Below are 27,834 nucleotides of genomic sequence, written 5' to 3' on the forward strand. Positions count from 1 at the left end.
ACAGGAACCCAGAAGGAAGTTTAATTTGTGTGAAATGTTGTTTAAAAATTCATTATAAGTGTTTCAGCTTACAAACTGGCATAGAATTGTGCTTTGTAAAATAGTTCAAACCTTACAGATTTTTCATAATTATCAAAGACCGTTTCCCAAGTTCTCCTCTAATCTCACATTACCGTCATTGTTCTCTACAACAGGTGAAAGGGGAATCTATGTGCATCACAACAGTAAAAATTTAACAACTAAATATGACATTTACAAGAAGATCAAGAGAAGTTCAGAACATCCGCTGAAATGAAGTTAGTAAGCTCTCTCTCTCTGTCTCACAGCTGCTCAGTCTTTATGAACTTACAGAGCAGGGGCATATTTCCCCCTGTATTCTTGTCACACCAACCTTTAGCAGCTGTCACAAAATTAGCTAAAATGAGTAAGCAAAAGCTCCTGGCGTATACGACAGGCTTCTGAATCCATTGATTCCATTTGCTCATATTCTTCTTCCGGTTGTTCCATGTGTCCTGTGGCTGGAGAAGGCCACACATCCAGCCCATGTTCCAGGGAGATGTTATGAAGTACACAACAGGCCAGAATGATGTGGCTGGACTTCTCTGGAGAATACTGCAGGGTGCCTTTGGACCCATCCAGGCAGCGGAAACGCGATCGAATGGTTCTGAATGTCCGCTCAATGACATTGTGAGTGGCAGAATGAGCCATGTTATAACGATATTCTGCAGGTGTCTCAGGGATATGCAGAGGGGTCATCAACCATGTTCGGAGAAAGAAGGAGCTGTCACCTGTTAGTGTTGACAAGCAGGAGAGATTACATACCTACAGTTAACAATAGATTTCAGCTCTTTACCCTCAGTTTTCTGGAACTGCAGATATAGGATATCTTATTTTGGGGGCTAAAACAGAACACATGACAAAACATGAAAGAGCAACAATAGCTAAGGTTTACAAGTGTGAGAAAAGAAAAAAAATAAAGACAATCTATTTTACACAAAGAAATCCTAAAGAACATGGAAGAGGAGTTTAAGAGAATTCATTTACTATACAATACAGTGAAATTATAACAACCGGACAGGAATCATATGTAGAATTAAAAATTGCTTAATTCAGAAAGGTGTAGGATACCAAAAACCAGGACTTAACAGAAGGTATACAAGCTAATATATACAGTACTCAGACTATAAAAACAGTTTTTATAGTTTTTGTTCTAGCTTTCTAAGGGAAGGATAGTCCAAACAATCTCAGATTTTAAAGCATTTTCAGGAAAACAATTAGAAGTAAGTCTATCACTTAAGCCCAGATGCTCTAGACTCAACAAGGAGCCAAAATCTGATGGACTTTCATGGAAAACTGACTTACCAAGTAGCCAACCGTCTTTATGTAGCTCAGTTTCAAACTGATTTGTAAGGGCTGCCTGCTGTAACACAGTGCAGTCAGGCAGGCTGCCTGGCCAGTGTGTTTCTGCACTCAGCAGGACTCCTCTGGCATCACACACCATCAGACAGTTCAGAGAATGGAGACCTTTTCGGTTCACATAGGACAGGTCCTCCGCGTTTGGTGCTTTGATTGCTACGTGGGTGCAGTCAACCACCCCTAGCACTCCTGGCATGCCTGCCAGCCCGTAAAAGTCATCCTTCAGGCTCTGTATTGTAGCTTCATCCTCAGGAAAGTGAATGAACTGTGAGGCTCTTTCCACCAATGCCTCAGTGACATTGGCAACACAGCGGCTCATGGAGGCTTGGCTAATGCCAATTGCATCTCCCATGCGAGTCTGGAAGGAGCCGGAGGTATAGAAACCTAATGCAGCAAGTATCTGGGTCTCTGGACTGATGGCCCTGGACCGTTGTGTAGGGCGAGAGAGACTGGCTCCCAGGAGATCCACCAGGTAGTAAATGAACTGTCGGGGAAAACCATACGTGGATACTAGGTACTCATCTGTGACATCCCCCAGCTTGAAACGATCCAATGTCCTATGTCCACGGCCATAGAGCAGGAGGTCACAGTCAAGAACTGCAATAGGTACAGCCATCGCAAATGCCCGAGGGGCTCCTTGGGAGCTGCTTCTGTCAGAGAACTCGTCCCAGAGGCTTCACCTGCATAAAGCAAGGAGGAAGGAGACTCTGAACAGCTCCTAAAAACAAAAAACAGTCATTCAGACTCTGTTGCAACTTTCTTTTTAAGCAGGTTATACAGCAAATCTTTTTATTCCTTTTTGTATTTGCTTTTTAAAAACACGGGGACCAAACTCAGCGGCAAACAAGAAGCACTCAAGAGAGTGAAGCAGCCAGTTCACAGCTGTGTCTGGCAGCGTGAGCTTCCTTGAGGTGCCTCAGTCTCACCCGCTTTAGAGGGCAAGAAAGGGACCCAGTGGCGAGAGGAATTTCTTTCCAGCAACTTGGTGGAAAGCTGTTGAAATCCCAACAGCCGACTCCCCCTACTTGGTAACCACCCTCCATCACCGCCAACCGAGGCCACGTTCAACGAGTAAATCAGATTTACTGGGGCCGCCGCGCCCCGGCCGCCGCTTGCCCGCGCTAACGGGCGAGCTGCACCGGGCGGCGGGGCCGGGCCGCCGCCTCGCCTCGCCTCCCGCAGCCCAGACGGGCGCCCCCCGGCCGTTACCGGCCCGGAGCCGCTCCGAGGCGTCCCCCACTCCCCAGCGACCGCGCCGGGCGGCCCCGAGAGCCCGCGGCCGCCGCCCCCTGCGGCTGCCCCCAGCGCGGCCCGGCCCCCGCGGCGGGCAACGCCGTTATCCGCCGCGCCGAGGGCACCGCCCGGCCCGCTAGGCGAAGCCCGCCCCGCCACCCGCGCGTTCCCCGCAGCAGATTCGACACGGCGGCAGGCTGCCGCCGGGGGCCGCCCCGAGCGCTGCCCCTTTTGTATCGCGCCCGCGGCCCGCGGGGACCCGGCGGCGCGGGGCGGCGCGGGTGGGAGGGGCCGCCGCGGCTCCGTGTGGAAAGTGCCGCCGCGGACGCTCAGGCGCCTCCCCCCGCCCGGAGCGGATGAAAACAAACAGTGGCGACGGCGATGGCGGCGCGGGACAGGCCGCGGCCGCCGCTCTGAGGGCCGCGGGCAGCCCGTCCGCGCCGCGGGCCGCGAACCCCCGGCCGCTGCGATCCGGCCGCGCCGGCCTCTGCCGCGGCGAGCCCCGGCGCTGACACTCGCGGCGAGCCCGGAGCGGGGCCCCGGGCCGGCCGGTAGCGCGACCCCCGGCAGCCCGGCCCGCCGCGGGGCCCGGGAGCGAGCGGCGAGAGGAGCGAGCGCGGCGCTGCGGCGACACCGGAGCCCCCGGGCGGCCGCGGAGCGTGGAGGCGCCGGGACCGCGGGGCTGCCGTGCCCGGCGGGGCGCCGAGAGGAGGCGGCGACGGGGGACCCCCTCGGGCGGCCCCCGCGCGGGATGAGCCGCCGCGCCGCCAGCACTGCCTCCCCCTCGCAGGTACCGGGGCCGGGGCGCGGGGGGCTGCGCTGCCTGTCCCGGCGGTGCCGCTGCCGGGGGGGCCCCGGTGCTGCCGGGGGGGCGAGCGGCCCGTCCCTCGCGGAGCTGTGGTGGATCTCCAGCGTTGGATTACAGCTTTGTGTCACCATTCTGCTTTCACTTCATAGATTTCTAAAAATCGGGACTCGGTGAAGAAATGTCAGTTGGCACCTGACTGATGGTGCCCTGGAAGCCGCATGTAAACATGGCCGATTTTGTTTTCCTAAGAGCTGGAGACAACGAGTGGAAATTGGGATGGATGTGGCATGCTGGGCTGTTTGAACCCCCCCAAATGTTGCCTTTTAAAAGCAAAATGCATCAGAGCCCGTAGATGATCTTTACAATTTGAAACCACATGGTTTCTTGTATTTAGTTTTCCTCTAACATTTGGATTTGCTTCCTGTTAGGAAAGATCAGGAGATGGACCAAGTATCACCTCTTTCTTTCCTGTTAGAGCTGTGACTGCTAGGAGGCCGCTGCAGGAATACTTCCTATTGATTCAATGGGAGCAGGAGCACGTTGCATTTTCGCGTACTGGTAGAGAAGGGACGCTTTGAACTGACTCTGTGAACTAGCCACTTACCAAGTTCAAAAGTGGTGTGACTAGGCACATTGTAAGTGGGAAAAACATTGTAAATTACTGCCTTAGCTGAAAATTAGTTGGCCATGCAAATGTAGTCTAGAGCATCTCCAAATTGTTGCAGGAGTGGCCTGACCTGGTGAAACCAGCCTTCTTACAGCAAGAAAAAATTCTTCAGGTCAGCCAGTGGTCTGTATTCATACATCCAAAAGGATCTTAGAGGATCACCTTATTTTGTTTAAATGGTATCTACATAATCTCAAGTTTTCTTAACATGTCCTCATAAAAGTCGAGACTTAGTGATTATATTGGTGGTTGTAGTATGGAGTTTGTAGAAGCAGATTCTTTTTCAGTCTGTATACTTTGGTCTGACAAAATGAGAGGACGGACTTTTGAACTGATACCATTTTTAGACCTTAGGGAAGTACAGAAAGTAACTGCCAGTCAAGAGGAATTACTTAATTTTGTTTTCAAGCCAGTGGAGAGCTGGCAGTGCAGGCTTTAGTAAGATATTTCCTACTAAACTGGGATGCCATTTCTCAGTTAAGAAGTAAATCTTTCTTGATCAGCAGGAAAATTGCCTCTTTGTCAGTTAAAGCTTAACCATATGGTAGACTAGATAGCCTTTGATTTGGTCAGAATATTTATGTAACATGAAAGTTTTACCTCTTGAATCTGCTCTAGTCTTTTTTTTAAAAAAATAATGAGCTTTAGAGAATAAGAATGGCAGATCTTAAAATTTAGAGCTGTTCCTGCCCCATCTCTTTCTCTCTCCCCAGGTTTCTGACTGACCTACTAAGAAGGGGAAATGGAAACTAAGTAATTGTAGGATACTGAAGTTTAACTTACAGGCTAGCCTTCAAACAGAGCACTGTCTTTATGGAGATCTTTTTATAGTTGCTTATTAATGTGCTTGAAATACCTTTCTGCACTGAAACTTCTTAGTCACTGAAGGAGATGTTCTAGGAAAGCTTCATTGGCTATCTATGAAAGGCACTCTACTAAAAGCTTGAAAAACTTTTCACGTGCTTCTTGTTTACTTGAATGATTCAACAAGGATTTTTCACATACGACATACTCAGTGATTGGATTTGGTTCCTGTATTTACAAAGAGTTTTGAAAGAATGGTGAAAACAAGGAACCCATTTTTGGGGCCACACTCAGATAATCGGGAAATGAGAACTGGGATGAGAGGTGTCCAGAGTCCTCTTCTTAACAGTGACAGCACTTCTTATTTCTTTCCCATGGCCTTCTTGCTGTCATTCTCCGATAGAAACCTTGAACAATTATACTGCATTGATAACTACCTCTTATAAAGGAAGCCATAATAAATTTCAGTTGTAGCAGTCATGGCTCAAAGTGAAATCTCAGAGGAGAGAGGTAATGGAAGCAGCCTATGTACACTTTCCCCGCCAGCAATAACAATGCTTGGTACATATCAGGTCCTTCTGCTCCTTTCCCATTTATGTAAATGAATGTCAAACACACATGCACGCTAAATGCCCATAGGTGAAATGTTCTATAACGTAAGTGTTCACAAGTGTTATTGTACACCTGCTGTGTGCCCAGGCTACAAGTGTCTGCATGCACCTGGGCTGCTAATAATCAAACAAGAGCATGGCATGCTGGTAGCTGAAGTTTCTTCTTTCTTTGGGTTGTACCAATGCATGAAGGGGAGGGCTGTTGCAGTTGCATCATGCAAACAAGATGCCATCAGCTTATGTGAAGTTGCTGATGTCTCCTCCTCCTTGGCAAAGGAGAATACAAATACTAACAGACTGTATAAGGCATGCTGCTCAGATGTCAAAGTATTAGATAGGCCTAATAGTCATCTCTGCCTCATAGTCTTGTAAGAAGACTGGTTTTTTTAAGACTTTAGCCAACAAACAGCATGTGGCATTTCTCCTTTGAACATTTATCTCTGACTTTTCTGTTTAGAGGAGAGAGAAGACAAATGCATATGAATTAAGGCAAATAGCATGAAAATGGATGTTGCAAGAAGTGAGAGACAAAGCAGAAAGCCACGTGCCTGAGATACTTGTTTTCACTTGTGAACAGCCTCTGTGTAAGGTTAAAGCAGTGAGGTATTGTTTTTTTCAAATGTTACTTGGTTGAGGGGGAATCAATCATCTGTGGGTTTCTGACCTAGATCAAAGGTTATTCCCTTATGGTGGCTCTTCAGTATGAAATTAGGTAGCACCCTCCTTGAGTTAAGCCTGACTTCTGAGATGCACTCAACTGGATAAATGGCACTTAACTGGGAGCTGTGTTGGCATTGCAACTTACAGGACTTATGAAATTGAATGAGTTTGGTGGAATTAAGTTTAAAAGATTTCCTTCCTGTTCAGGTCAGTTGATGGCAACTAACATGAGGGTACAAAGTCATTTTTGTAAATAAAATGATGGCTGTAGTTCTAGATCTGTCTTGACCCTTAGCGAGAATGATTCTAAAATGAATGTTGTCCTAAGCCTCAGCAGATGTCAGGTAATCATCAGATGCTCCCTGCATAAATGAGGAGATGATGGCCATCAGATGACAGGCCTTAGACATGTCAGGAGCTGAATTCCAGGGTCACTGTTTCCCCCTGAAATTACAGATCCCTGACATGAGACCTTCCCCGATGCTTTCTACTTTATTTTAGGCTCTAGTGAGTCAACTGTTGCTGGCATTTGGAGCTTGAGAGATAAGAGTATGAATCTCCAAAATTTTCATGGGTGTTCCAGATGGTTTGGGATCTCACAGAAAGAATCCTGATTTTCCTGGAGCAGGGCAGACCTGTGAAGCTCTATTTCTTTGAACTGTAAATCCAAGATATGACTCTGGCCATTTCTCTCCTCTCTATAGACATTTGGGTATTATAACCATTAGAATCAATTCCTGCATTGCACAGAGAACCCTTTGATAATCTGCTTTGTTTCTTTTTCTAAGACACCACTGGGCCTAACTTCTTCCTTTAGTTCCCTAATGTTTTGCAATAGTCATTCTCCAGAATGGACTTTTTTTTTTTCCTCTCAGTCCCATGAAGAAAATGTAGGTGCTTTATTTGACAGCTCTCGTATGACATAAGGATATATACTGCTTTGCACCTTTCTTCAGGGGTCATACATAAATGTCCTCTCACTTCTTTTTGTATTAAAAGCTAATTTGATTTCTCTTGATATTTAAATGTCACCATTCTCCTGGCTGAGGAAAAAAAAATCTTTTTTATGCTGTATTTTATTGCCCATATCAGCCAGGTTTTGTTGTGTGTCTGAAGTCGTCTCAACCGCTACAATGCTTTGCTTACTTAAGTCAGAAGAATAATAATGATTGATTCTGACCTATTTTTCTTATTATGCTACAGTTAGTTAGTAATGAGAAGCGTTTATACTAAAAGCTTACTCTTTCTATGTTAGAGTAGTGCATCAGTCAAACAGCTAGTGCTTTTAAATGCTGACTTCCTTTTGCATTCCCTCTGTGGTAGAAAGACTGTTATAATCTCTGTCTAGCTGAGATAAAGGGGAGAAAGAAAGTATAATACTTTTGGTGATGAGGTTAAAATATCCAAAGGATAATTTGTTAATGTATCTGATGCTCAATTGCTTATATTAGTTTTCAATTTAAATTGAAAATTATAATGAGAACTGTAATGTGCTGGGAGATGCCATATGAATGTAGCCTAGGACCTTTCAACAAGATTAGGTGTCCGGACTTGTTTTTATAGAGTCATTCAGAAATCAGCACTCTTCTCTATAAAGTGCTCTATAAATTGCAGTACTCTAATGGTAGCAGCATCTCTTATATGATGCTCCTGAAGCATTACTTAAAATAAGTATTTACTGCTGTTCAGTGGAGATATTTTAAATACAAGTACTGGATGCATGTAGTCAGTAAAGATCATATGATATTTCCTGTGTGAACAGGATTATTAGCCTCTTTGTCCTGCTAAGCTTTAATCTGTGTAAATACAGTACTCAGTCCTCTCAGTACTACGGGCTTGCTGCAAGTTCACTCTTTGCACAAAGACTGAACAGTGAATAAAGTAACCTTGTGCATGTCAGCTGCTTGTGCTTACTGACCTTAGAACCGCAGCATTTCAGTGATGAGCAGCACGCTCCATAAATATGTCATTTGTTTGACAAGCTGCTTCAGGGCAATTAGCTATCTTGAAACAAAAACAGCAACAGAAGTTAAAAATGAATTAACACTTTGAAGGCTTATAAGTAAAAAGCACAATTAATGCTGCTAATTAAGGCAGTCCTCCCCATGGTCTCTATATGATTATTAACCTACAAGTGAAAAAAACTGAGACACACAGAAATTATCATTTATCCAAGGCCATGTCATGTGCTGGTGGCAGAGATCTGATTAGTACCTCGGCACATATGGCTTCATGCACTGTACAGGTCTCATTGTATTGCTAAAACATAAATAATGTTTTCAAAAACAAGCTAGTGTGATTGTGGGAGCTAAGTATCTGTCATCAAACGCTTTCAAAAGACGTAAACATAGAATTTTGATTATCCATTGGCAAAATGCATCTTTACAGTTGGTTGTAGTAAATTTGTAGCCTAATGAAGAATACAAATACAAGTATACTGCAAGCACATATTTGTTGGAAGTAAACAAGCAATGTAGGTCATTCCAGCAACAGTTTGTTATACAGATTTCAATATCTGCTGCAATACTACTGGAATACCGGTTTTAGGATTTTAGACCCAAGAAATCAATTTGGTTTGTTTCTGACCAGTGCTGATAACTGAGGAGGTATTCTTTTTGAAGCTGAGACTGCCGTGTCTGATGTGTAGTTTGATATTGAACCAAGAATGGTGTTGGGGTGGGTGGGTTTGGGTTTTTTTTTTTTTTTCCATTAAGCTAGAAAAATTGGAGAACTTGTATCCAGTTTTAATTATGGGCCTCCCTTGTTTTTCTTCTGGTACCTTTTGCACTGACAAGATTTATTATTATTATTGTGAGTTTAACACCCTCCGCAGAGTTCTTAGCATGTTAGACATTTTGTTTCTCTTGAGCTAGCCTCTAATGGCAAAATATTTTGAAATCTTAAAATCCAAACAGAAAGCTGAAGGAAGACTTCATTCCCAGGCCTGTACTGTATTTCAGATTGCCATATGCAATGGACACTGATCTCAGTTCCCAGGACAGGAAGGACCTGGACAAGTTCATCAAATTTTTTGCTTTGAAGGTAACTCTTCCTCTTGTGGGCAAATCTCCCTTCTTTTGCATTTAAGAGAAAAACCTTACTCCTGGTAGATAGCATAGCATAACAGAGGTTTTTTGCTTGCTAAAGATCAAAATGCAAAAAGCTGAAGGCAAATTTAGAAAAGAGATTCCTAAAAGGAATTAGAAACATGTCTTTTCTCCACCTTCAATATGTCTTCCCTTCCCCAAAATATTCTACTATAAAATCAGTTATAGGCTGATCATACCTCTGTCATCTTTGAGCTCCTATCATTTAACTCCATCCAACAGTTAGATAGTATCTCCTGCTGGGTTCTAACCTTTGTTTTCAGTCCATCTAAATTTTTCTATTGCATCCAAAAGAAATAGTATCTGTTGTTTTGAGTCATGATATGTAACTATAAAAAAAGTTTGGCCTTACTTGGTACATAGATTTTACTGCTTGGCCTTATTAGAGGCAAGTAGATACTCTGACAACAGATGACTCACTTGACTGTCTTTTATGTCTCCAGCTTCAGGATATAGTTGTAAATCTTGTTTCAGTATTACTGAAGACAGCGCAACTCCTGATCATGAAATTGACTTAGTTACTTCATGTTATTACAAGGAAAGATCAGCTTAAAATCATTTTCTGTCTGAAATATGTTTACCTATTGTATATAATAATTCAAGCTGATTATACATGAAGATTATCTTAGCAAACTCCACTTCTCTACATTCTGGTCAATCCTTTCTTTTTTTACCTGGAATTTGTCTAGCCCAGGTTCTGAATAGAGGGCTCTGCTGAGCTCAAGAAATCAGTGTGTATCTTTTCCTTTCTCTTTCAGACGGTACAAGTAATTGTCCAGGCCCGACTTGGAGAGAAAATTTGTACCCGATCATCATCCTCCCCAACAGGCTCTGACTGGGTAAAGTCACAATTTTTAAAGCAATTCTATAACTGTGTTTTTTAGTGTTGAGAACACATGCAGTTCTTGTGCAGACTACATTAACTGTTCATATATGATAACTACTGTATTCAGTTACGTTGACTGGGATTTTTTCCGGGTTGACATGTAACATGCCACTCTGGGCTCTCTAAGGCCTAATTAGAGGAGAGGTAAATGATACCTATCAGCAACTCCTACCTGCTGACTAAGGCACATTTCCAAGATCTGCTGGGGGTGATGTCGTGAGTTCTTTTTTTTGTCAGAAGTTTGCACCTGTGATTCAGGACTTTATAAGTAATGGGCTCCATTAAAATTGAAGAGACTCAAGATACTCTGTGGGTGAACATATAATTCAAGTGAGGAAAAAGGAGCATGACTTTGTACAGCAGGATCATGAAAACCATTTGAATTAGCAGCCAAGGAAATGTTGTTTGCAAAAGTGAAAAGCTTGAGCAAATTTCTGTGTTTCATAAATATTTCAATGGACACTAACCTAGTATGTTATATACTGGTGTATGAATTTGTCTGCATTGTACCTTTAGGCAGTTGTTCAAAGAAATACAAAAATTGATTTGTCTCATTCATTCTGCAGTTCAATTTGGCAATCAAAGACATACCAGAGGTTACTCATGAAGCAAAGAAAGCCTTGGCAGGACAGCTACCTGCTGTTGGACGGTCTATGTGCGTGGAGATTTCTCTCAAAACCTCGGAGGTGAGGACCGAGTCAAAACAGGTTCCTGGTTTTTGACTTGCATCTTAAGTCACCTACCAAAGCTTCTGCATTTTAGCCCAAGATAATGTAGAAATGTCTGCAGTCATGAAGTTAGCTAGTATGTTGATGAGAAGGAAAGTATTATTTAACAGAAACAATTCACTGCAAATGTCTGAGGCCAAATACACACGTAAGAGAGCAGCAAAACATACCTTCTTAGCCCATGAAGAGTTCAGCCAATCTGAGGACGGTATGCCCTCAGGTCATCAAATGCTACAGTGAAGCTTCCAGTGCACATTAGTCTATTGTCAAGATGACAATAAAGTGGGAGCCAGAGAAACATCTTTTTTGAGAGACTGGGCTGTTGCTGGTCATTAATGTGATGTGAAAAGATCTGTGTTCTGAAATGAGCCTTTGTTCCCTGTCTTTTCTCACATCCAGGGAGATTCCATGGAGCTGGAAATTTGGTGTCTAGAAATGAATGAAAAGTAAGTGCATTTTTCCAGCTTTCTTTGTGTTGTTGGGGTTTTTGATGTTTGTTTTGGGGGATTTTTAGCTGATGAAATGGGGACGCTTGCTCAATCCATGTTGATGAATGAGCACACGGCTCTGCTGCCTGTGACACTTCAGAGGGAAGTCCCCTCTTTGTTTCATGCACTGTCCAGCTGTTTAATATCAATGTCAAGAAAGGAAACTAGAAATTTCATTCTTTCTTCATTCTTCCATTGCAATTAGTATACCTCCTCAAACACAAGAGTTCATATACTCAGTAACTACAAATGGTTTTAATACTGTAAAGATGCTTCTGTCTATTATAAGGCTGCATGGCATTTTTGAGCAATCAATTCTATGGGAAGTGACTAGACTGAAGTAGGACTCTTAGCTGGTTGGTCAACTACAGGTGGTCACGCTGAGGCTTTCTTTTATTGTTTGAACAATTGACCCAGACTCATTTTGATAAAAAATTACTTTCTTAATTGGAAACAAAAGACTTATTTTTTATCTGTGTGTTCTACAGGTGTGACAAAGAAATCAAAGTTTCATACACCGTATACAACAGGCTGTCTCTACTACTGAAGTCTTTACTTGCTATAACCAGGGTAACTCCAGCCTACAGACTCTCAAGGAAACAAGGCCATGAATATGTAATACTGTACAGGTAAAGCGAAATAGAAAATTCCACATTTGAAATAGAAGCAGCAAGGGCTGTAGACTTGCACAGGGCAGCTGTAAATGTGGTGAAAAGGGATGAGTGATAACGAATTCAAATAATTGGAATTTAACTGCTACATATCAGTGATAGAAGAGAACTTTGGGCTGTATATCACCTTATAGCCTCATTCTAAGGCATTAAAAAAAACGAGCATCTGAAAGTATTGTTGTGTGCCTAGTTTGTTGAGATGATCACAATAATTCTACATGTAGCTAAACGGTTAAATTGCTTATCTGCATCCAGTTGTTCAGCATGTGGCCTATATCTGACAAATGCATGGCTAAGTTGGACATAACTGCAATGCATACTTCTGCAGTTTAGACTCAGACTCTCTCTCAGATCATCTCTGAAATGCATCCTCAGTTCCACTTCCTGCAGTTCATACAGTTTCCTCATTCAAATACTGAGCTCAGCTTTGTTTAGCCTGTGCGATCCAACTGGCTTACAGTTCATGGTTATCACCTTCCAGTCGTCATCTTTTTGACTTCAAGAAAAGTCTTTGATATGTGTGCCTAGCTAATTTAGATTATTTTAGTGCAAAGCCTCGTGTTTGTTATCATTTGCACAGGCAAGAAGTTTAAAAGAAATCCCAGTCATTTCTTCATTCTTGCCTGCATTGCTGATTTGGCAAATACTTCAGCTTTCTTTTCAGTACAGTTAATATCTTTTATGTTGTGTGATAAGTACCAGCTTTAAGACTGACCCATCCCTGAAATTTGAATCAGTTCACTTTTTTGCTCTAAACTGTAGACCTGTCAGAGATTGACAGGCTTTAAAAAAAAAACAAAAGTATTTCTGGTTAGACTCAGCTACCATTTTCTCTTTCTTTTCCTATGCATGTGGCACATCTTCCTCTGAAGTAGCTGGAATGCTTTTTGAGATGGGCTTCCTGGCTACTACTAATGTTTTTTCTAAAGAGGAAGAGTAGCTCCAACCCTTCCATTAAATAGGGAATATAGATTATTTAGCATTATGTCCCACTAGACCTAATAACTTTTCTTGTTCTTTTTTCCTGCAGGATATATTTTGGTGAAGTGCAGCTGAGTGGCTTGGGAGAAGGTATGGCTAGACAACACACATAAACTAGAGCAGAACTCTTTTCCATACTTGAGAGACATTTATTACCATGTCTAAGTGCTGCAAGGAAGACTAAGTCTGAGGTTTACACATGCTTTTTAAATGTGGATATTTTCTGCAAAGGGTCATGTCACAAGGTGACAGGTATAATATAGTTTGACAAGATCTAGGGTGATTGCCATTTTGACTCTAGCAATCCAGAACAGAAATAAAGAGTATGGAGGTATGTTCAGAAGGGACAGGACCAGTAAAGAAGATAATGATCTACTCAGGATCAAGAAGCACCTCAGAGCAATGTGTGAGGCCAGGATAGGAAGTCCAGATCAGGAGTCTTGTAGACGAGGCCTAACAGCAAGGCAGCCTAGTGCTGCTGTTTTGTTATGGGTTCTCTGTGTGTGTGTGTGGAGTTCAGATTGCAAGTAATAATGCAAACACAATAAAAATAAGATGATACAACCTCAGAATAGGGAAGTACAGAATATAAATAATCAAATTCTGTGTAACCATTGCATCTGATAATTATTCTTTAACCATATAGGCTTCCAGACAGTCCGTGTTGGGACAGTGGGTACTCCAGTGGGCACCATCACTTTGTCTTGTGCCTACAGAATCAACCTTGCCTTCATGTCAACCAGGTGAGAAAACATGATCATGCCAAAAAGTGTTTTACCATAATGTATTAAACCCCTCATATTATGAACCTCTAAATCTTTCCCTTCTCCTTATCCTGTCCTGCTGAGATGTTCCTTCATGGAGAACACTCTGTCACACTTAAGTCCTGCAGCAAGGGGAGTATTTGGGTAGCCCTGAGACAGACTCTGAGACTCTGAACTGTTGATGCTTGCTTGGAGTTGCAGAGTTGAATTGTAAAGATGCTGTGGTCCCATTAACAGGTACTAGGGCTTTCTGTGAGGGCACCATGAGTTGGGACGTAGCAGAGAGGAATACCAATAACACCATTTGCTTGTTGCATTGCAGGCAGTTTGAGAGGACCCCTCCTATCATGGGGATTATCATTGATCACTTTGTGGACCGTCCCTATCCCAGCTCTTCACCCATGCATCCCTGCAATTACAGGTGAGGAAATGCTGAGTACAGTTATGGGCTATGGTGAAGGCATCATTATGCCCAAATACAAAGCCTTCTCCACTACCTGCTGACTGCATGGGAAGGGAGACTGGAGTATCAGGGTCAGTCATACTGACTTGGTTGAGCACATGAGGAAAGGCAACGTTTCCCCTCAGGTCTAGAAGGCTGATTGCAGCAAGCCCCATTATGTTCCCAAATTCCTTACAGAACCATTCTGCCACAAAAGAGGTTGAACCTTGGCTACCTTTGCGCATTTAAAAGGGTAGCAGTTAATCTTCCTTTAGAACTAGATGTCCAGCGGCATGCATCTCTAGAGATTTACACGGGGAAAAATTACACAGTTGAAATTTATCTTTGTAGATGAGGTGTTTGCCCTCTCTAAAATTCACGAGGGCAGTCAAATTGGGACCAGTAGCACTGTTTGACAATGGTTCTCTCAACACCAAAGCCAACAGCATTGGCTGATACAGCAAAACCTTCTTTAGTTTAAAAAAAAAAAAAAGAAAAAGAAAGAAAGGAAGTGTTCCTATTTGGGGGTGGGAAGATGAGTGTCTGGGGTAAATAATCCTGGGGAAAACTAAAATTTCCATACCCTCTTTTCCTCAGTTCTGCCAAGCAGATTATCAGAGCCCTTCATAATTCTCCTTTCAACTCCACTTAAATACTCTCAATCTCCCTGCAATGTTTGTCCCAGTGTGTTTTATTATTTGTTTTTTCTGTGGAATATTTTCAGTTAGGGCTTGCTCTTTTTTTTGCTGCTTTAGAGCTGGTGAGGAGAATGGTGCAGTGTACCCCTCAGTGGAAGATTCCCAAGAAGTTTGCACAACATCTTTCTCCACCTCTCCTCCATCTCAGGTAAGAGGAAACAGGCTTTTTCTACTCTTAGATGACCAGTCATGATTAGCATAGTGCGCCTGCTCCTGCATCAACTACGGTGCAAGCATGCAGCCTCCTGCTGCTGGATCAGTCTGTAAAATTAAAATTTAATATGTAAGCTTATTACTCCTGTTGTTACGCTCTGAGTGAAACCTAGTTCTAGTGGTAAAGGACTAATTATTAAGAGACTGAGTTATTAAGGAAGATTAAAAGAACCAAGTCCTGTAGCTGGGCTGAGATGAGCTTGAAGAGGATAGCAGCATACAAATATATATACATACTGATCACTGCAAAAGATAAATTCAAGAGATTGATGCCAGGCAGCATTACTAGAGGTAACACACTGCAACTGAGAAAGAAACATTCAGCTGTCAGAAAAATGCTTATGACACAGTCATGTCTTCTGGATTGCAGAATAGTAAAATAGGAAGAAGACAAAAACCTTATTTGTAGGACCGTCTAAAACTAGTTGGGGCAGCAGGAATCAGTAATGGCAAACACATCAGTTTGTCGTATTGAACTAGGTGGGACTTTATAAGCAGAGTTCTCTGTGTTCCCACCCACCTGTGCATATTTCCTTTATTTTAAGTTTTAAAAGAAACAATAAATGGATCTCATCTGAATCTTGAAAAATGGAAACTCCAGTTCTTTTGTTTTTCTCTCTCCTTATACATCCGACTTCACAATTCTGTATTTTGAAGACTTGGCCAGTTTTGCTGTTTTCCTATAGCTTTAAATATTCAAGAATGTTCTGCCTTGTTATCCAGGCCAGCAGATGGCTCTACTGAACTTTAAAGGCAATCTAAAGACGATATAAATCTGTTTTACTGTGGGTGTGAAGCACAGAATGAAGTGTAATTCGAATGTTGTTCCAATCTGAAAGAATTTGCTATGAGTCTTCTTACTACTTCAGAGGAATTAGTCTGATTGGTTTAGCAGAATGTATTCTGCTGAATGAATGAGCTGGAAATGAGCTTTTCTTAGGAAGTATTTTTGTGCTGACTGGATTTGGGGTAACAGGGCATCTGGCATTGTTGATCAGGCAGCGCTCATGATAAGTCTAGTGGAATAAAGCTTTTATTGTTCCTGGATATGCAGCTCAGGAGATGGGTTTGTGGCTCAGCTGTGTCTTGCCTTTTTACCAAGCAGGTGAAATGCAGTAGGGTTCATGATGAAATTTCTACTGGCTTGGTCATGCCAGTGTTACTTAACAGTAATAGTGTTTGTAAAGACATCGAAGCTGGCATTTCCCCAGGGAACATAAAGCTTTTCCCCTCAGTGAGACCAAAGCTTCATGAAACTAGAAGAACCTTGAAGATTCATATCAAGTATGAGCCTACTTCTTGCCTTTCTGTGGTTCATAGTTGGCATACACTGCATGCTTATGTTTAAAGCAACTGCCAGTCTTAACCACAAGTTAAAATTGAGAGACTATCTTGGCAGAGTGGTCTCTAGAGTAAATTAGGGGGGAAAAAAAAGGCTAATTTCTCTTCCTCCAGCTTTCTATATGAAACTTAATGCTTAGGAAAATACAAGGAACTGTGTGGTATAGTCAGCTCATGTACAGACTATCCATAGCTCTACCTGCCTTCCCAGTAGAAATGAGGCCCAACCTGCATGATGCAAGGGAGTAGGTATTGGCTTCTCCCTGTGGCCCTGCATAGCATGTCTGTTATGTGTGTTGGAGAATATCCTAAAATTCAGGAGAAAGTCTGAGCACAGGCGGTACCCACAAATGAAACTTTCATAAAACCATGCTGGTAGGAAAACAACTGGGGAGAAATTAGGGGCCAGCCCAGGACTGGGATGCCATTTTTGCATTAGCACCCTCTGTAAGACAGAGTTTAATTGTGGAGTGTCAGCTCTGGTGAAGGAGCCCTCTCTTCACATCAGTATATTTGATCTGTCCCTTAGGCTGGGCCCTCTTTTAGTCTGAGTGTGCAGTACAGACATGCCAAGATATAATCCTTGCTCTCTTTTAGAATGCTGGAAGATTAAGAGTGTATGGATGGAGACTATTGAAATATATATATAATTTGTACTTTTCCAAACAAAATTAGTCTTGGCTTTTTCTGGCAACTACTCAGTCTTCTTGCTAACTGGCTGTTAACAATTCTAATTAGCTGTGGAACAGAGTTTCTGGCAGTTACCTTCTGTCAGCCTTCACTGGAGTCTAAAATATTAGCTGTGTTTAGTGGTTTGCTGAGATTGGAAAACAGTCAATTCTTCACAAAATTAATGTGTTTCTGGCAATATTGAGAATTCTGCTCTCTGTATAGGCTTGGCTGCTGCAGCCAAAGTCTCTTCACTAGCATTCAGTTCATCCAACTCTTTATAGTTTTTCTCTGAAGTCCTTCTCTCTCTCTTTCTCTCTCTCTTTTTCTTGTTTCCTCTGTGTGTCTGTGTCTGTGCACAGTGTGTTTTTACTGTCACAAAGGCACATTTTCAGACCCCTCCTCCTGTGGTGACGGACACCTTGAAGGTCCCAGTGATGGGACTGGCCTTTTCACATCAAGTGAGTTGACGATAGAACATGTTATTCATGGCCAGATAATACTGGCATGACAGAACAAATACAGGAAAGTACAAATTTGACAATGCAGAACGTTTGTTGTGTATCAAAAAGACTGGTCAACCCAAAATGGGACAGGCACATCATTGGGTCTAGTTAGTTTGCAAAGCCACTGCTCTCTAAATATAAAAAACACCTGCAGTCTTTGAGCTGAACAGCAATCCTGCAGGAAGCAGCCTATAACACTTCATGAGGATGTTGGGAAGGAGTAGTTTTCAGCAAGCTTTTAAAAGAGTCTTCAAGTTAAAAAGAAAAAAAAAAAAAAAGTGCACCATACTCTGTCAGGCTGGTCAGTGTTTGAGAAGGAACTAAGCATTCCCCACCTCTGCTGAAATGGGATCCAGCCTACAGTTGTAACAGTAAGGATGCCTAGAAGAACATAGCCTGCTGTTGGCAAAGGAGGGCTATATACAACTTGCCAGTGAGAGGGAGAAGAGGGGACAGAGGAAACAAGAGTGTAAGGACATAATGAATTTTTTATTCTACTTTGACAGCCTTTAAAAAATAATTAAATAGAAATATGGGTGAATTTTGGTCCCACTGACACTGACGGTCCCACTAACTTCAGTGAATGTCACCTGCTTCCTGTAAGGCCCAAGTCCACCAAAGTTTTCAGTTGTCTCTCTCATATGAATTTCAATGAGAGCTGGATGCTTAAATGCCTTTGCAAATGAAGGCATTCCTGTCTCCCAAGACAGGAAAAGCACACTTGAATGAACATCAGCTGTTGCAAGTATTAACTGTTAGTCAAGGACACAACAAGTAACAAGGCACATTGCTGAGTGTTTTCTCTTAACAGAATCTATGCCCTAAAATCTACACAGACCTTTTCCTGGGTTAAAACAGAGATACTGTTAATTTGAAGAAAATTAAAAAAAAAAAAATCAAATCTTACTTATATCTGCCTTCATGGTTACAAATAACACTTATGAGGACTTGAATTACTGTTCTTTGTTTACATCTCACATTTGTCTGAAGTCACGTTTCTCACGCTTGTACAAGTCTCTTAAAACAGAGGACAGAGAAACAATAAAATAGGAACACTTAACTACTATAAAGTTGTTGGAGGATTTTCAAAGGCAGGTGGAGAATGAAGCAGTTTCAACTTAAAAGTTTTACATTTGTAATGCTAACAATAGCTGTGAGACAGGACTTGGGAAAAGACAGTTAAAGAATAGAGAAGCATGTCTGTATATGCTGAAGATTTCTTAAACAGAGGTAATATTAGGCCAGTTCAGTGAGCAACAGTCCCTAGAGTTTCTAAAGGGATTTCTACAGGAGGATGAGCATTAAATAATCTCCAAAGCAATATTAATTCCTGCAAAAAGAATCAAGCTGGCCAGATATCTCCAGGAGCACAACATATAACAATTTTATACTTGCCCTTCTCTGAGAAGAGATTGCTCCATTTAGCTTAACTAGCCTCTTGTGCAGGTGAGTGCTGTTCATCATTCAGACCACTGTAAATGATGTTAGTGTTGGCATTGCTGGGGTATCACATGCAGAGCTCTGAATGAAGTGTTCCTTTTCAAGTCAAGAAGGCCAAACCAGGAAAGAGTCCTACCAACTAGATTTCTCCTTAAGGTGCGTAAGGAACTTCTCCTGGGTTTCACTGCTTCCAGCACTTCATTCCTAAAGCAATCTCACAAGGGTTAGTTTCCCATTTCCCTCTTTAACTAGCACACCTTCAGGGCCCTGTATTCTATTGCTGAAGCTGTTTGAGCAGGCTCTGAAGGTCAGCTATTTTAATGTACAATGGAAATGAGTTCAAACAGCTGATAATGCAGTTGCTTTGGAAAAAAAAATTAAATATTATCTCTTTATTAAGTTGGTGATGGCTTTCATGCTTTTTCCAGTATGTGAAACAGGCCTGTAGAGCAGAGCTTCCCCGTGTTAGATGTAGTCATACCTTGCACGGCCACCTATGTGAGTAGCAAACTAGTCTTGTTTTTTTGTCAAGACCCAAACTTAGTCCCCTGCAATAATAACTTTTTAAAATAATAACCTTCATGATTGATTTCTAATGAAAATCTAGCATCTGTTCTGCCAGCCTGAAACACTCTGCTCTGCCTCCAATTTCTCCTGTTCCATCTCCAGTGACTGATGATTATTCAGACTGTTGGGCATTCCCCTTCCCTTTCCTCTCTCCTCTCCCTTTGCCCTTCTTTTTTTTTTTCCTCTTCTTTCTTAGCTTTCCAGCTCTCGTCTTTCCTATCAGCCTGCTGCCCTGGCAGTTGGATCAGCTGACATGGGGTATCCTGTACTCTTTGCTGGTGGCTTGAATGCTGCACACCCTCACCAGGTACTTGTAAAGGGTACAACAACAAGTGTGGCTGGTATCGCAGCCATTATGTGTCACTTGTACATCAGAGAGAGGCCTTGAAACTAGTGCACGCGCTGGCATCCTGCCTGCTCAGGAATGAAAAGAATCTAGGCTAAATAAAGAGAACTTGCGGAGGAGCTAGGAATTGGCTCCTGAGCATCCTTCACTTCACTCGAGTAGGGTAGGAGTAGCATGGAGAAACTACACTAAAAGAACAGGTACCAAACCTGTTTGCTTGCACAGAAGTGTCACCGCTTCCAAAGCCTTGGCTGTATTACAGAGCTGCTGTCACTATAGCCATCTGAGCACAGCACTGTAGCCTAGATGTAGAATACACTGACAGTCCATTTTGGCATATTTACATCCATTCATCAGATAAAATAAGCTAAGAAATGTTTCTCTGCCTGCTGCTTCCACACCAGAGTTTTGCTGACACAGTGATGGTAGAAAGAAGATACGATTTTTTTCCCCACATCCCTGCTCCTTGAAACGGGCATAGAGCTCTGCTGTGTAAATCAGGCCTGAAGTGCAGAGGAGTAGGAAGGAAATAAGAAAGCGTTTGTATTGTGGAGATCACCTTCTGCTTGACACTCCCCTCTGCTTCATGGTAGCTAGAGCCCAGCTGCATGCCAAAAACATAATCTAGTCCCAGTGTGACAGAATCTGCTCTATGTTGTACTGTGTTGAACCAGTTTAGAGATATCTAACTTGACTGTTTCTCTCTATCTCAGTTGATTGGTCCAGGAAAAGATGGGGGGGTGCCCCCAGTTCCTAGCCAGCCAGCACATGGCACTCAAGCTGACCAAGAAAGGATATGCACCCCACTGGATGGAGCCCACTACTCAGCAGTTACTCCTTCTAGTAGGTAGGTCAGTCTTAGATCGTCCACCACTTGTCTTAATCCATTTAAAATCATACAAAGCTAAAACTTTTTCTCTTTTTAGCTATTGTTTGTAGCACAGCTATTGTGTTTTCTCTTTTTATCTGTTGTTCGTAGCACAGCTATTGTCTTTTTGTTCCCCTTAAAATGGCTAGCAGCTTTCTCTGATCAGAACATTTTCAGCCTTTCTCCAAACAATGATCTCTGTCATGTACTTACACTTTCTAGTCACCTTAACATCCATGCATCTTCTGTTATCTCAATTTTAGAGTGCCATTTCTGCACTGTTTTTGCTAATTGTAAAACAGCAAGATAAAGTAAGTTCACAAGCGAATCTTAAGTTCTCAAGAAAACGTGAATTGTTATGGAAAATAGTCACAGTTAGTGCAGATCTGTTCATGTATTACATTAAAAAACTTCAGGCACAAAGTTACTTACAAGGAAACAATGCAGCCTCAAACTGTCTTCAGTCACCTCCCTCTCTACTAATTCAGTCCTTCATTTTTATGTTACCACATTCATTTCTTGTTAAGTGTCTCTTTTTTTCACATAATTCCAAGTTAAATATCTTAAGCGAAGATTTTGCTATGGGGAAACCAAAAAGCATTATAGTTGCACTAGCACTTTCCTGGGTACCTTATGTAAGTAGTCCTCTTGCCAGAGGACTCAACTAATTTTTGTGTTTTAAAGAGTTATGAATACCTGTGGTGGAAAAAACAGGTCATGGAAATAACTAATAGCCATGCATTGAATTAATCTTGTAAAGCATGTGATTTGTCTATATTGTTTGTGCCATGAGTCACTAGTTAGTCTCTCTTCCTCCCTCAGTGAGGACACAGAAACAGTATCAAACAGCAGCGAAGGGAAGTGTGGTTCCCCACATGACCTTCTGGAAACCATCTTTATCCGGAAGGTGGGAGCTTTTGTCAACAAACCCATTAATCAGGTAACTGGCAGCAGATCTTCTCAGAGGGCACTATAATACCCTGCTACTCTAATCAGTTCTACACAGAGGAAGCGTAGTACCACAATGCCAGGGCAATCCAGGAGAATGAGAGTACAAATTCCCACCTGCAGCATTTGCCTACAGGGTCCTGTCACAGGCATATTTTTCATAAAATCCTCTTGGGATGTGACAGCCATTAAATTTGCCCTGCCTTACCAACACCCTGTTTGGGTATGGAAGTCATTCAGAAGTCATTCATTTGTACTTCATATGGAAGACATTCATGACTTCACCAAGTTCCACAGCAATCTGCCACAACCACAGGTCTTGAAATGGAGAAATTGGCAGCAAGCTTCCCTTCCTTGGAGGAATGTGCAGTAGGCCAGTTCATCACCAGTAAGTAATCATTTAAGAAGCTCAGCTAGGGCAGCTTAGAGATCTGCCCACATCCTAGGGCTGTTCCTAAGTAAGCACTAAGCTCTCTTCTAGGCCTTTTGGAGGGGTGAAGGGAGATTGTTTGAATCTGTAGCAGTTTATTAATCCTTGCCTGTCTTGCATAGGATGTATATAATCCATCCCACTTCCACAGGGCACATAGCTGTATTAGGTCAGTTGAGTACAGTCTCTCTATTTTACGCCTTTTAAATGAAGTTGTCAGCCTCCTGCAAACTGTCAATGTGATCTTAGGCAATTTTTAGCAGACGTGACAAAGACTTCCAGTACCCTTTTCTTTTCTGGGGAAGCAGAGCATCTTAATGAAATTCTGTTTGCTAAATCTCCTCAGGTGACCATGGCCAACTTAGACATTCCTTTTGCCATGTTTGCTCCCAAGAATGTTGAGCTCGAAGATAACGACCCCATGGTAAGCCCCTTTCAGAGGTATAATCTGTGCCCTCGCAGCATCCCTCATGCAACATCCATCCTATTCCTTAGCTTGTGCACACTTTTTCTGAGCAAAGAACTAATTGTCCACATTTGTCTGATTTCAAGAAATCTCCCATGTTGGGCCTTGGGCTCTCCAGGCAGGGAAACATGTTTACTGCCCTAGCTGTAGTGTGTGCTTATTGCCCAGCCTCCTAACTGCCCCTACAGTCACAATATGCAGACAAACTTGATGATAATATCAGCACTCACAGTCTTTGATTTCTTGAGCAGGTGAATCCTCCTGACTCCCCAGAAACTGAATCTCCTCTACAAGGCAGCTTACACTCGGAGGGCTCCAGTGGCAGCAGCACAGGGAACACCCACGATGACTTTGTTATGATTGACTTTGTAAGTGCCCTGATCAGTGCTCTCACACAACACCTGCATCTCAGGTGGGCTCCAGGTGCTGGTATGATGGCAAATGATGTCAGAAGAGTTTTCCCTGGGTGTAAAAGACCCATGATTCACAGTCCCAAAACTGAGCTAAACAGTCACAAAACTGCAAAGGCACTGATACTCTGAACCAAAAGCTACAAATGAAATAATCTTTCAGTTCCTACCAACACATGTGCTTGCTCTCCTCTCTCTAATGCCTAAAGGAGCCAGATTCCAGGGAAATGCTCTCTTCCATGTGCTCAGGCAAGCAGAGATCTTGGCCTAGGCAGGGGCTAAGGGCAGAGCTTCAGTTATTTAATCTGCATTATTGCAGCAATAGCTGTAATGCCAAGTTGTTTACTGATAGCAGGTGTTGTCTTTACCTGAGATTACAGCAAAAGGAAAGCCAAGTCTCTGAACAGGAATTAACAGCAGTGTCTTTGATTCTAGAAACCAGCATTTTCAAAAGATGACATTCTTCCAATGGACCTGGGGACGTTTTACCGTGAGTTTCAGAACCCACCTCAACTCAGCAGCCTCTCAATTGACATTGGAGCTCAGTCCATGGCAGAGGATTTGGTATGGAACCATGAGATTTCAGTTTGTGGAAATTACATGTTCTTTATAATCCTCTCCCTTTTCCTCCTCTGAACAAGCTTGAATCTTCTCAGAAGAGAAACCCTGCCCAAAGTGGTCGCTCATTAATAGGCTTCCAGACAAATGTACCCATTTGTGGCACACCTGATCCTCTGAAATGGGTACATTTATCTTCAAGCTGAAAGCTGCTGCAGTCTGCTTGCTATGGAGGGGGAAACTGGTTGTCATTCAAACCCCCAAAACTAATCCTGCTTCTGGCATATCAGGCTTAGTGGCAAACTGGGCCTGACCTTGCAGCCTGAGCACAGGTAAAACTGTCTGAATCAGACAACCTAGTGCAGTTGTTTGGAGTGGTCTGGCGAGCGCAGTATTGGGCTTGCAGCCATTGCAGTGTGCTGTAGGGAGAAATGAACACCAAAGGCTGAGAGCTGCAAGTGATTTGATTAAGGCAGCAACATTAGCAGGTTATTGTGCTGCAGCTGCTGGAGGGAATTGTACAAGGGCAGGCCCCAGTGCACTGGCTGTTTCTGCAGAACAAACAAACTCTGGGCAGAGTGCCCTTTTCAGGGTCACTTGCTAGAGCCTGCCAGAGGATTCCTGTTTTTGCGCATGTGTGTGAAAGGGAGCCCAGAGCAGTAAGAGGGGGTCGCATGACTCGGAAATAGAATTTTTGCCTTATGGTGTGCATTAAAGCATCCTTTTATCTGCTGTGAGTGAGTCCTGATCTGTGCCCTTCTTTGCTTTCCAGGACTCATTACCAGAGAAGCTGGCAGTCCATGAGAAAAATGTCAAGGAGTTTGATGCCTTTGTAGAAACCTTGCAGTGAAGCTGTTTTGCTGCAGTGGTTCTTCCTCTTCAAGGCATCCTGGAGAATGATGTCAACAAGTATCTCTGTCTTTCACCCCCACTCCGCTTTTTGTCTCATTTGACAATTTCCTTCTATCAATGAGCTTTGTTTGCTGTCTTTAGCAGCAGATACAGCTCATCTGCCAGTTTTCCTCAGCTACACCACTGCATAGATCTGGACTGCTTTTCCTGTTCACATTCAGTTTTGAATTGGTGACTTTAATGGGGACACAGGAAGTCAAACTCCTATTTATGAAACATTTTCTCTTCAGTCTCTGTTCTGTGTAGAGGGGTTTGTGAAAAGCTGCCATATGCTTCCTCCAAAGGTCCTACAGTGTAATTTCTCCAGATATAGTTTCTTGCTAACAGACTGTTTTCCTACAGTCTTCAATCCTGTTAGAGCATAGAAAACTTTGGCTCATTTCCAAGGTCTGTGAATTCAGCAGATTCAACAGTTTTAAGTCTAGGACATCCATCCTACAGAATGGGGCACTTCATCCTGACCTCAGTGTGAGTCCCTGGAGCACAGCAAGAGACAATGGGACCTGTATAATGCAAGTTACCTTTGTGTTTTTGCTTCCAAGGAACTGGGTCTCTACATGGTCTTTTTCTGTGAGGCCTTCTGTTATGTTTGTAAGATAAGCAGGAGTGAAACTACAGAAATGCTTTCCATGTTTCCTTTCCATCCTTTTCTGAGTGTACTGAAACTCTGCCATGCTGAGTTTACCAGTGTTGACTGTTGGCAGTTCTGCAAGTAGCAGCTGGGATGATGCTGAATTCATAGTCTCTGCTTTTGAAATGCAACTGTAAATATTAGGAATCCTGTTTCTTTAGGGTTATGTAATTAGGAGTCTTAGTCCAAGATTCTTTCCTCTAACCCTTGCAAACTTTGCTGCTTTATGGTTACTAGATGATCTTAAGAATCAAGAAATATTTATTGCTTTTAAAGAAACCTATATTTAAAAGATGTTCTGTTTTCATGTAGTAGTGCGGGTCATTCTGCCCTGGATCCCTGCAGACAGCAAGTGTGCCATGGAATCCTGTCCAGTGAGAATGGTTTCCCTTTGCTGGAAAAAAATCCAGGATATTTATTTTCTGAGACAAACTTGATTAATATAATACTCTGTTTTGGGGACTGTGTTTCCATTACATCCAGCCAGGGCCCATTGAATTAATGAAATGCACACATCAGTGTCGTGGAGTGGCAGGGACTTAGCAAAAAGCTGTAGTCTGACAGGCATGGATGAATTTGCTATGTTCTTCAGCCATTCAGAAGGCAGCTCCTTCACAGAAGCACATTTTGGGAGAGGCTTATGGTACTTTTTAATCACTTGGCTTTTGATTAGCTGAGAGTTTATTTTTGTAATGAGCTGGCTATTAGCAGTGTGACTGGCTAGCAATGCTCTGTGGTTGCTTTGGCTGTTGTGTGTCCTTTGCCTGATGTGAGGAAGAGAGGAGAAATAGTGACACTAAGCAGAAACTTAGATAAGACAGGTCATTTTTGTGGTTCGCTCCCCTCCTCCCATGTGTAACTAGAGTGAGCAACTGCAAGACCACCCCCCCCCCTTAAGATCCTAAAGCACTCCCCCCCCGCCGAGGGGCTGTGCTTCCTCTGTACTGAGGAACCATCTTAATTTCCTCAGATTGGTGGAGGAACAAGCCTTCTAGTTACTGAAATGTAGCTTCTTCAATGTGCTGTATTCCTTATTGAAAGAGATTGCTAGCAGATGACAGTAGGCTGTGGGAATCTCTAGGCCCCTATCTCTGTGCTGCTCCTAGAGCAAGGAACTGAGTTCAGGATATAGCTTATTGTAAATCAGATCAACACAATGCTTAGAACTTTACTAGCTTTCTTGTTGAGTAGCATGTTTGGTGAGAGGTCATGTGTGCTCTAAAACCCCAGGTAAGAGCCTTACTGAAGGAGAGTTATCCACCAGACCCTTTCTAATTTAGTCAACGAATCCAACTTTTCAGCAATGTCATATACAGAAGTTCCTTATTCCTTACAAAAAAGCACAGACATTCAGAAAGCCTTTCTAGATAAACAGCTTGCAAGAGGGCTTTAGTTACATGGCATTTAACAAATACCTGATCCCAACAGTCAGAGCCACCTTCTTGTACAGGTGCAAAAAGTATCAGAAGGGTCCAGGAACACAAGGAATTAGTGGATTACCTGGTTTTCCTCTCTGCTCAGGAAGTTGGTCTCTACCACCTTGTAGGAAGTGGGCTGTCACCTTTCCCTTAACTTACAGGTTATGCTTGGGAAAGTGGTATAATCTGAGCTGCCAAGCAGCGGAGATTGAGTAAAGTGCTGGTTCACACTGTATTCACAGAGAAGACTGGAATAGGTTGAGCTTCACCTGGCCAGTGCTGCTACTAGCCTGTTGTTACACTGAAAAGCTGTGGAGTTGATAGAAAGCATGCCCTTCTTGCTAATACTGTCCCAATAGTTCCCAGAGCCAAATATTCATGCTCATTTGTTGATGTAGTTCCTAACACGGCTACAGCTCCCACATCTCACAAGGCAGAATTTCAGTGTAGCAGTTTTTTTCTGCTTGAAAGGCTAGAAATTTGTCCATATGAGCTGCTAGGGTTGAGCTGGGTGGTCACAGCAATAAAGATCTCTAGGGCTGAGTTATGTGCCTGTTTTCTGGATACTCCTCAGCTTTAACACCTAATTTCTCTATCTAGGCTCCCAGATCTCTGATCACGGCATTAGTGTTCTGCTTCAGGAAGGATCTAGCTGCTGCTGTGACCTGCCACAGATTGTGTTATGGGGGCTGTTTATTTTAGCAGCCATCCTCAGTTCTATATTAAGGACAGTATGTATGTAGCTGCTGATTTACAGATGCTTTGGGTGAAGGGGAAGGGTCCTAAATTGCATTGTTTTGGAAATAGTCTCCAATGTACTTTAAGTATTCAAAGAATTTCCAATAAAACTTTTATGTAAGCAATGGACTGCTGCACTGCTTTGTTCTTCTGTGCATTTCTCTGCATGTGTTGACAGGTCTGAAACAGTCCTTACTTTTCAGTCTTTCCCTTCAGGGAAACTGCAGAAGTCAGTGAGTTTCCTAGAGCAGCATGGAACAGGTTACTGCCTCCAACAGGACTGAGTGTGCTAGTTCACAAAACCTGGTGCAGCTGGTAGGATCCCAGTGGAAAAAACACATTTTTGGAAAAAGGATAGGGAAGAAAAGATGGAGTGGGTGCTCAGCTGGTCCCACATGCAGGCATGGGG

At 42.8% G+C, this 27,834-nt stretch overlaps 2 protein-coding genes across 9 annotated transcripts; one reads left to right on the top strand and one right to left on the bottom strand.

The window, feature by feature from the left end:
• Positions 1 to 5: 5 nt before the first annotated feature.
• Positions 6 to 2,811, bottom strand: HARBI1 (harbinger transposase derived 1). 2 transcript variants are annotated; one of them, XM_026093172.2, is made up of 3 exons: positions 2,626 to 2,811; positions 1,363 to 2,134; positions 6 to 788 (listed from the first exon to the last, which is right to left on the bottom strand). In XM_026093172.2, exons 2-3 carry the CDS (start codon positions 2,030 to 2,032, stop codon positions 412 to 414), a joined length of 1,047 nt encoding a protein of 348 aa, XP_025948957.1. In that variant the 5' UTR covers positions 2,033 to 2,134; positions 2,626 to 2,811; the 3' UTR covers positions 6 to 411. The 2 variants fall into 2 exon arrangements, with proteins under 2 accessions (XP_025948957.1, XP_025948955.1); XM_026093170.2 differs by lacking the exon at positions 2,626 to 2,811 and having other exon boundaries at positions 1,363 to 2,602.
• Positions 2,812 to 2,969: 158 nt separating this feature from the next.
• Positions 2,970 to 27,550, top strand: ATG13 (autophagy related 13). 7 transcript variants are annotated; one of them, XM_026093160.2, is made up of 19 exons: positions 2,970 to 3,439; positions 5,997 to 6,142; positions 9,160 to 9,241; positions 10,065 to 10,145; positions 10,759 to 10,878; positions 11,320 to 11,366; positions 11,897 to 12,037; positions 13,110 to 13,150; positions 13,707 to 13,803; positions 14,147 to 14,245; positions 15,022 to 15,112; positions 17,550 to 17,648; positions 19,897 to 20,007; positions 20,760 to 20,893; positions 21,737 to 21,854; positions 22,639 to 22,716; positions 23,010 to 23,126; positions 23,604 to 23,732; positions 24,499 to 27,550. In XM_026093160.2, exons 2-19 carry the CDS (start codon positions 6,048 to 6,050, stop codon positions 24,574 to 24,576), a joined length of 1,758 nt encoding a protein of 585 aa, XP_025948945.1. In that variant the 5' UTR covers positions 2,970 to 3,439; positions 5,997 to 6,047; the 3' UTR covers positions 24,577 to 27,550. The 7 variants fall into 7 exon arrangements, with proteins under 7 accessions (XP_025948945.1, XP_025948946.1, XP_064368747.1 ...); XM_026093161.2 differs by lacking the exon at positions 17,550 to 17,648 and having other exon boundaries at positions 9,115 to 9,241; XM_064512677.1 differs by lacking the exon at positions 5,997 to 6,142 and having other exon boundaries at positions 9,115 to 9,241.
• Positions 27,551 to 27,834: the final 284 nt, after the last annotated feature.

The sequence above is a fragment of the Dromaius novaehollandiae genome, chromosome 5 (genome assembly GCF_036370855.1).
Source record: "Dromaius novaehollandiae isolate bDroNov1 chromosome 5, bDroNov1.hap1, whole genome shotgun sequence".
Taxonomy (NCBI): Eukaryota; Metazoa; Chordata; class Aves; order Casuariiformes; family Dromaiidae; genus Dromaius; species Dromaius novaehollandiae.

Excerpts from the sequence above, each read along its gene's own strand:
- HARBI1 (XM_026093172.2), bottom strand. The coding sequence starts at position 2,032 with ATGGCTGTACCTATTGCAGTTCTTGACTGTGACCTCCTGCTCTATGGC. Across the intron at positions 789-1,362 it reads TAAAGACGGTTGGCTACTTG|GTGACAGCTCCTTCTTTCTC; the intron begins GTAAGTCAGTTT and ends CAACACTAACAG.
- ATG13 (XM_026093160.2), top strand. The coding sequence starts at position 6,048 with ATGTTGCAAGAAGTGAGAGACAAAGCAGAAAGCCACGTGCCTGAGATA. Across the intron at positions 10,146-10,758 it reads CCCCAACAGGCTCTGACTGG|TTCAATTTGGCAATCAAAGA; the intron begins GTAAAGTCACAA and ends TTCATTCTGCAG. Across the intron at positions 22,717-23,009 it reads TCGAAGATAACGACCCCATG|GTGAATCCTCCTGACTCCCC; the intron begins GTAAGCCCCTTT and ends TTTCTTGAGCAG.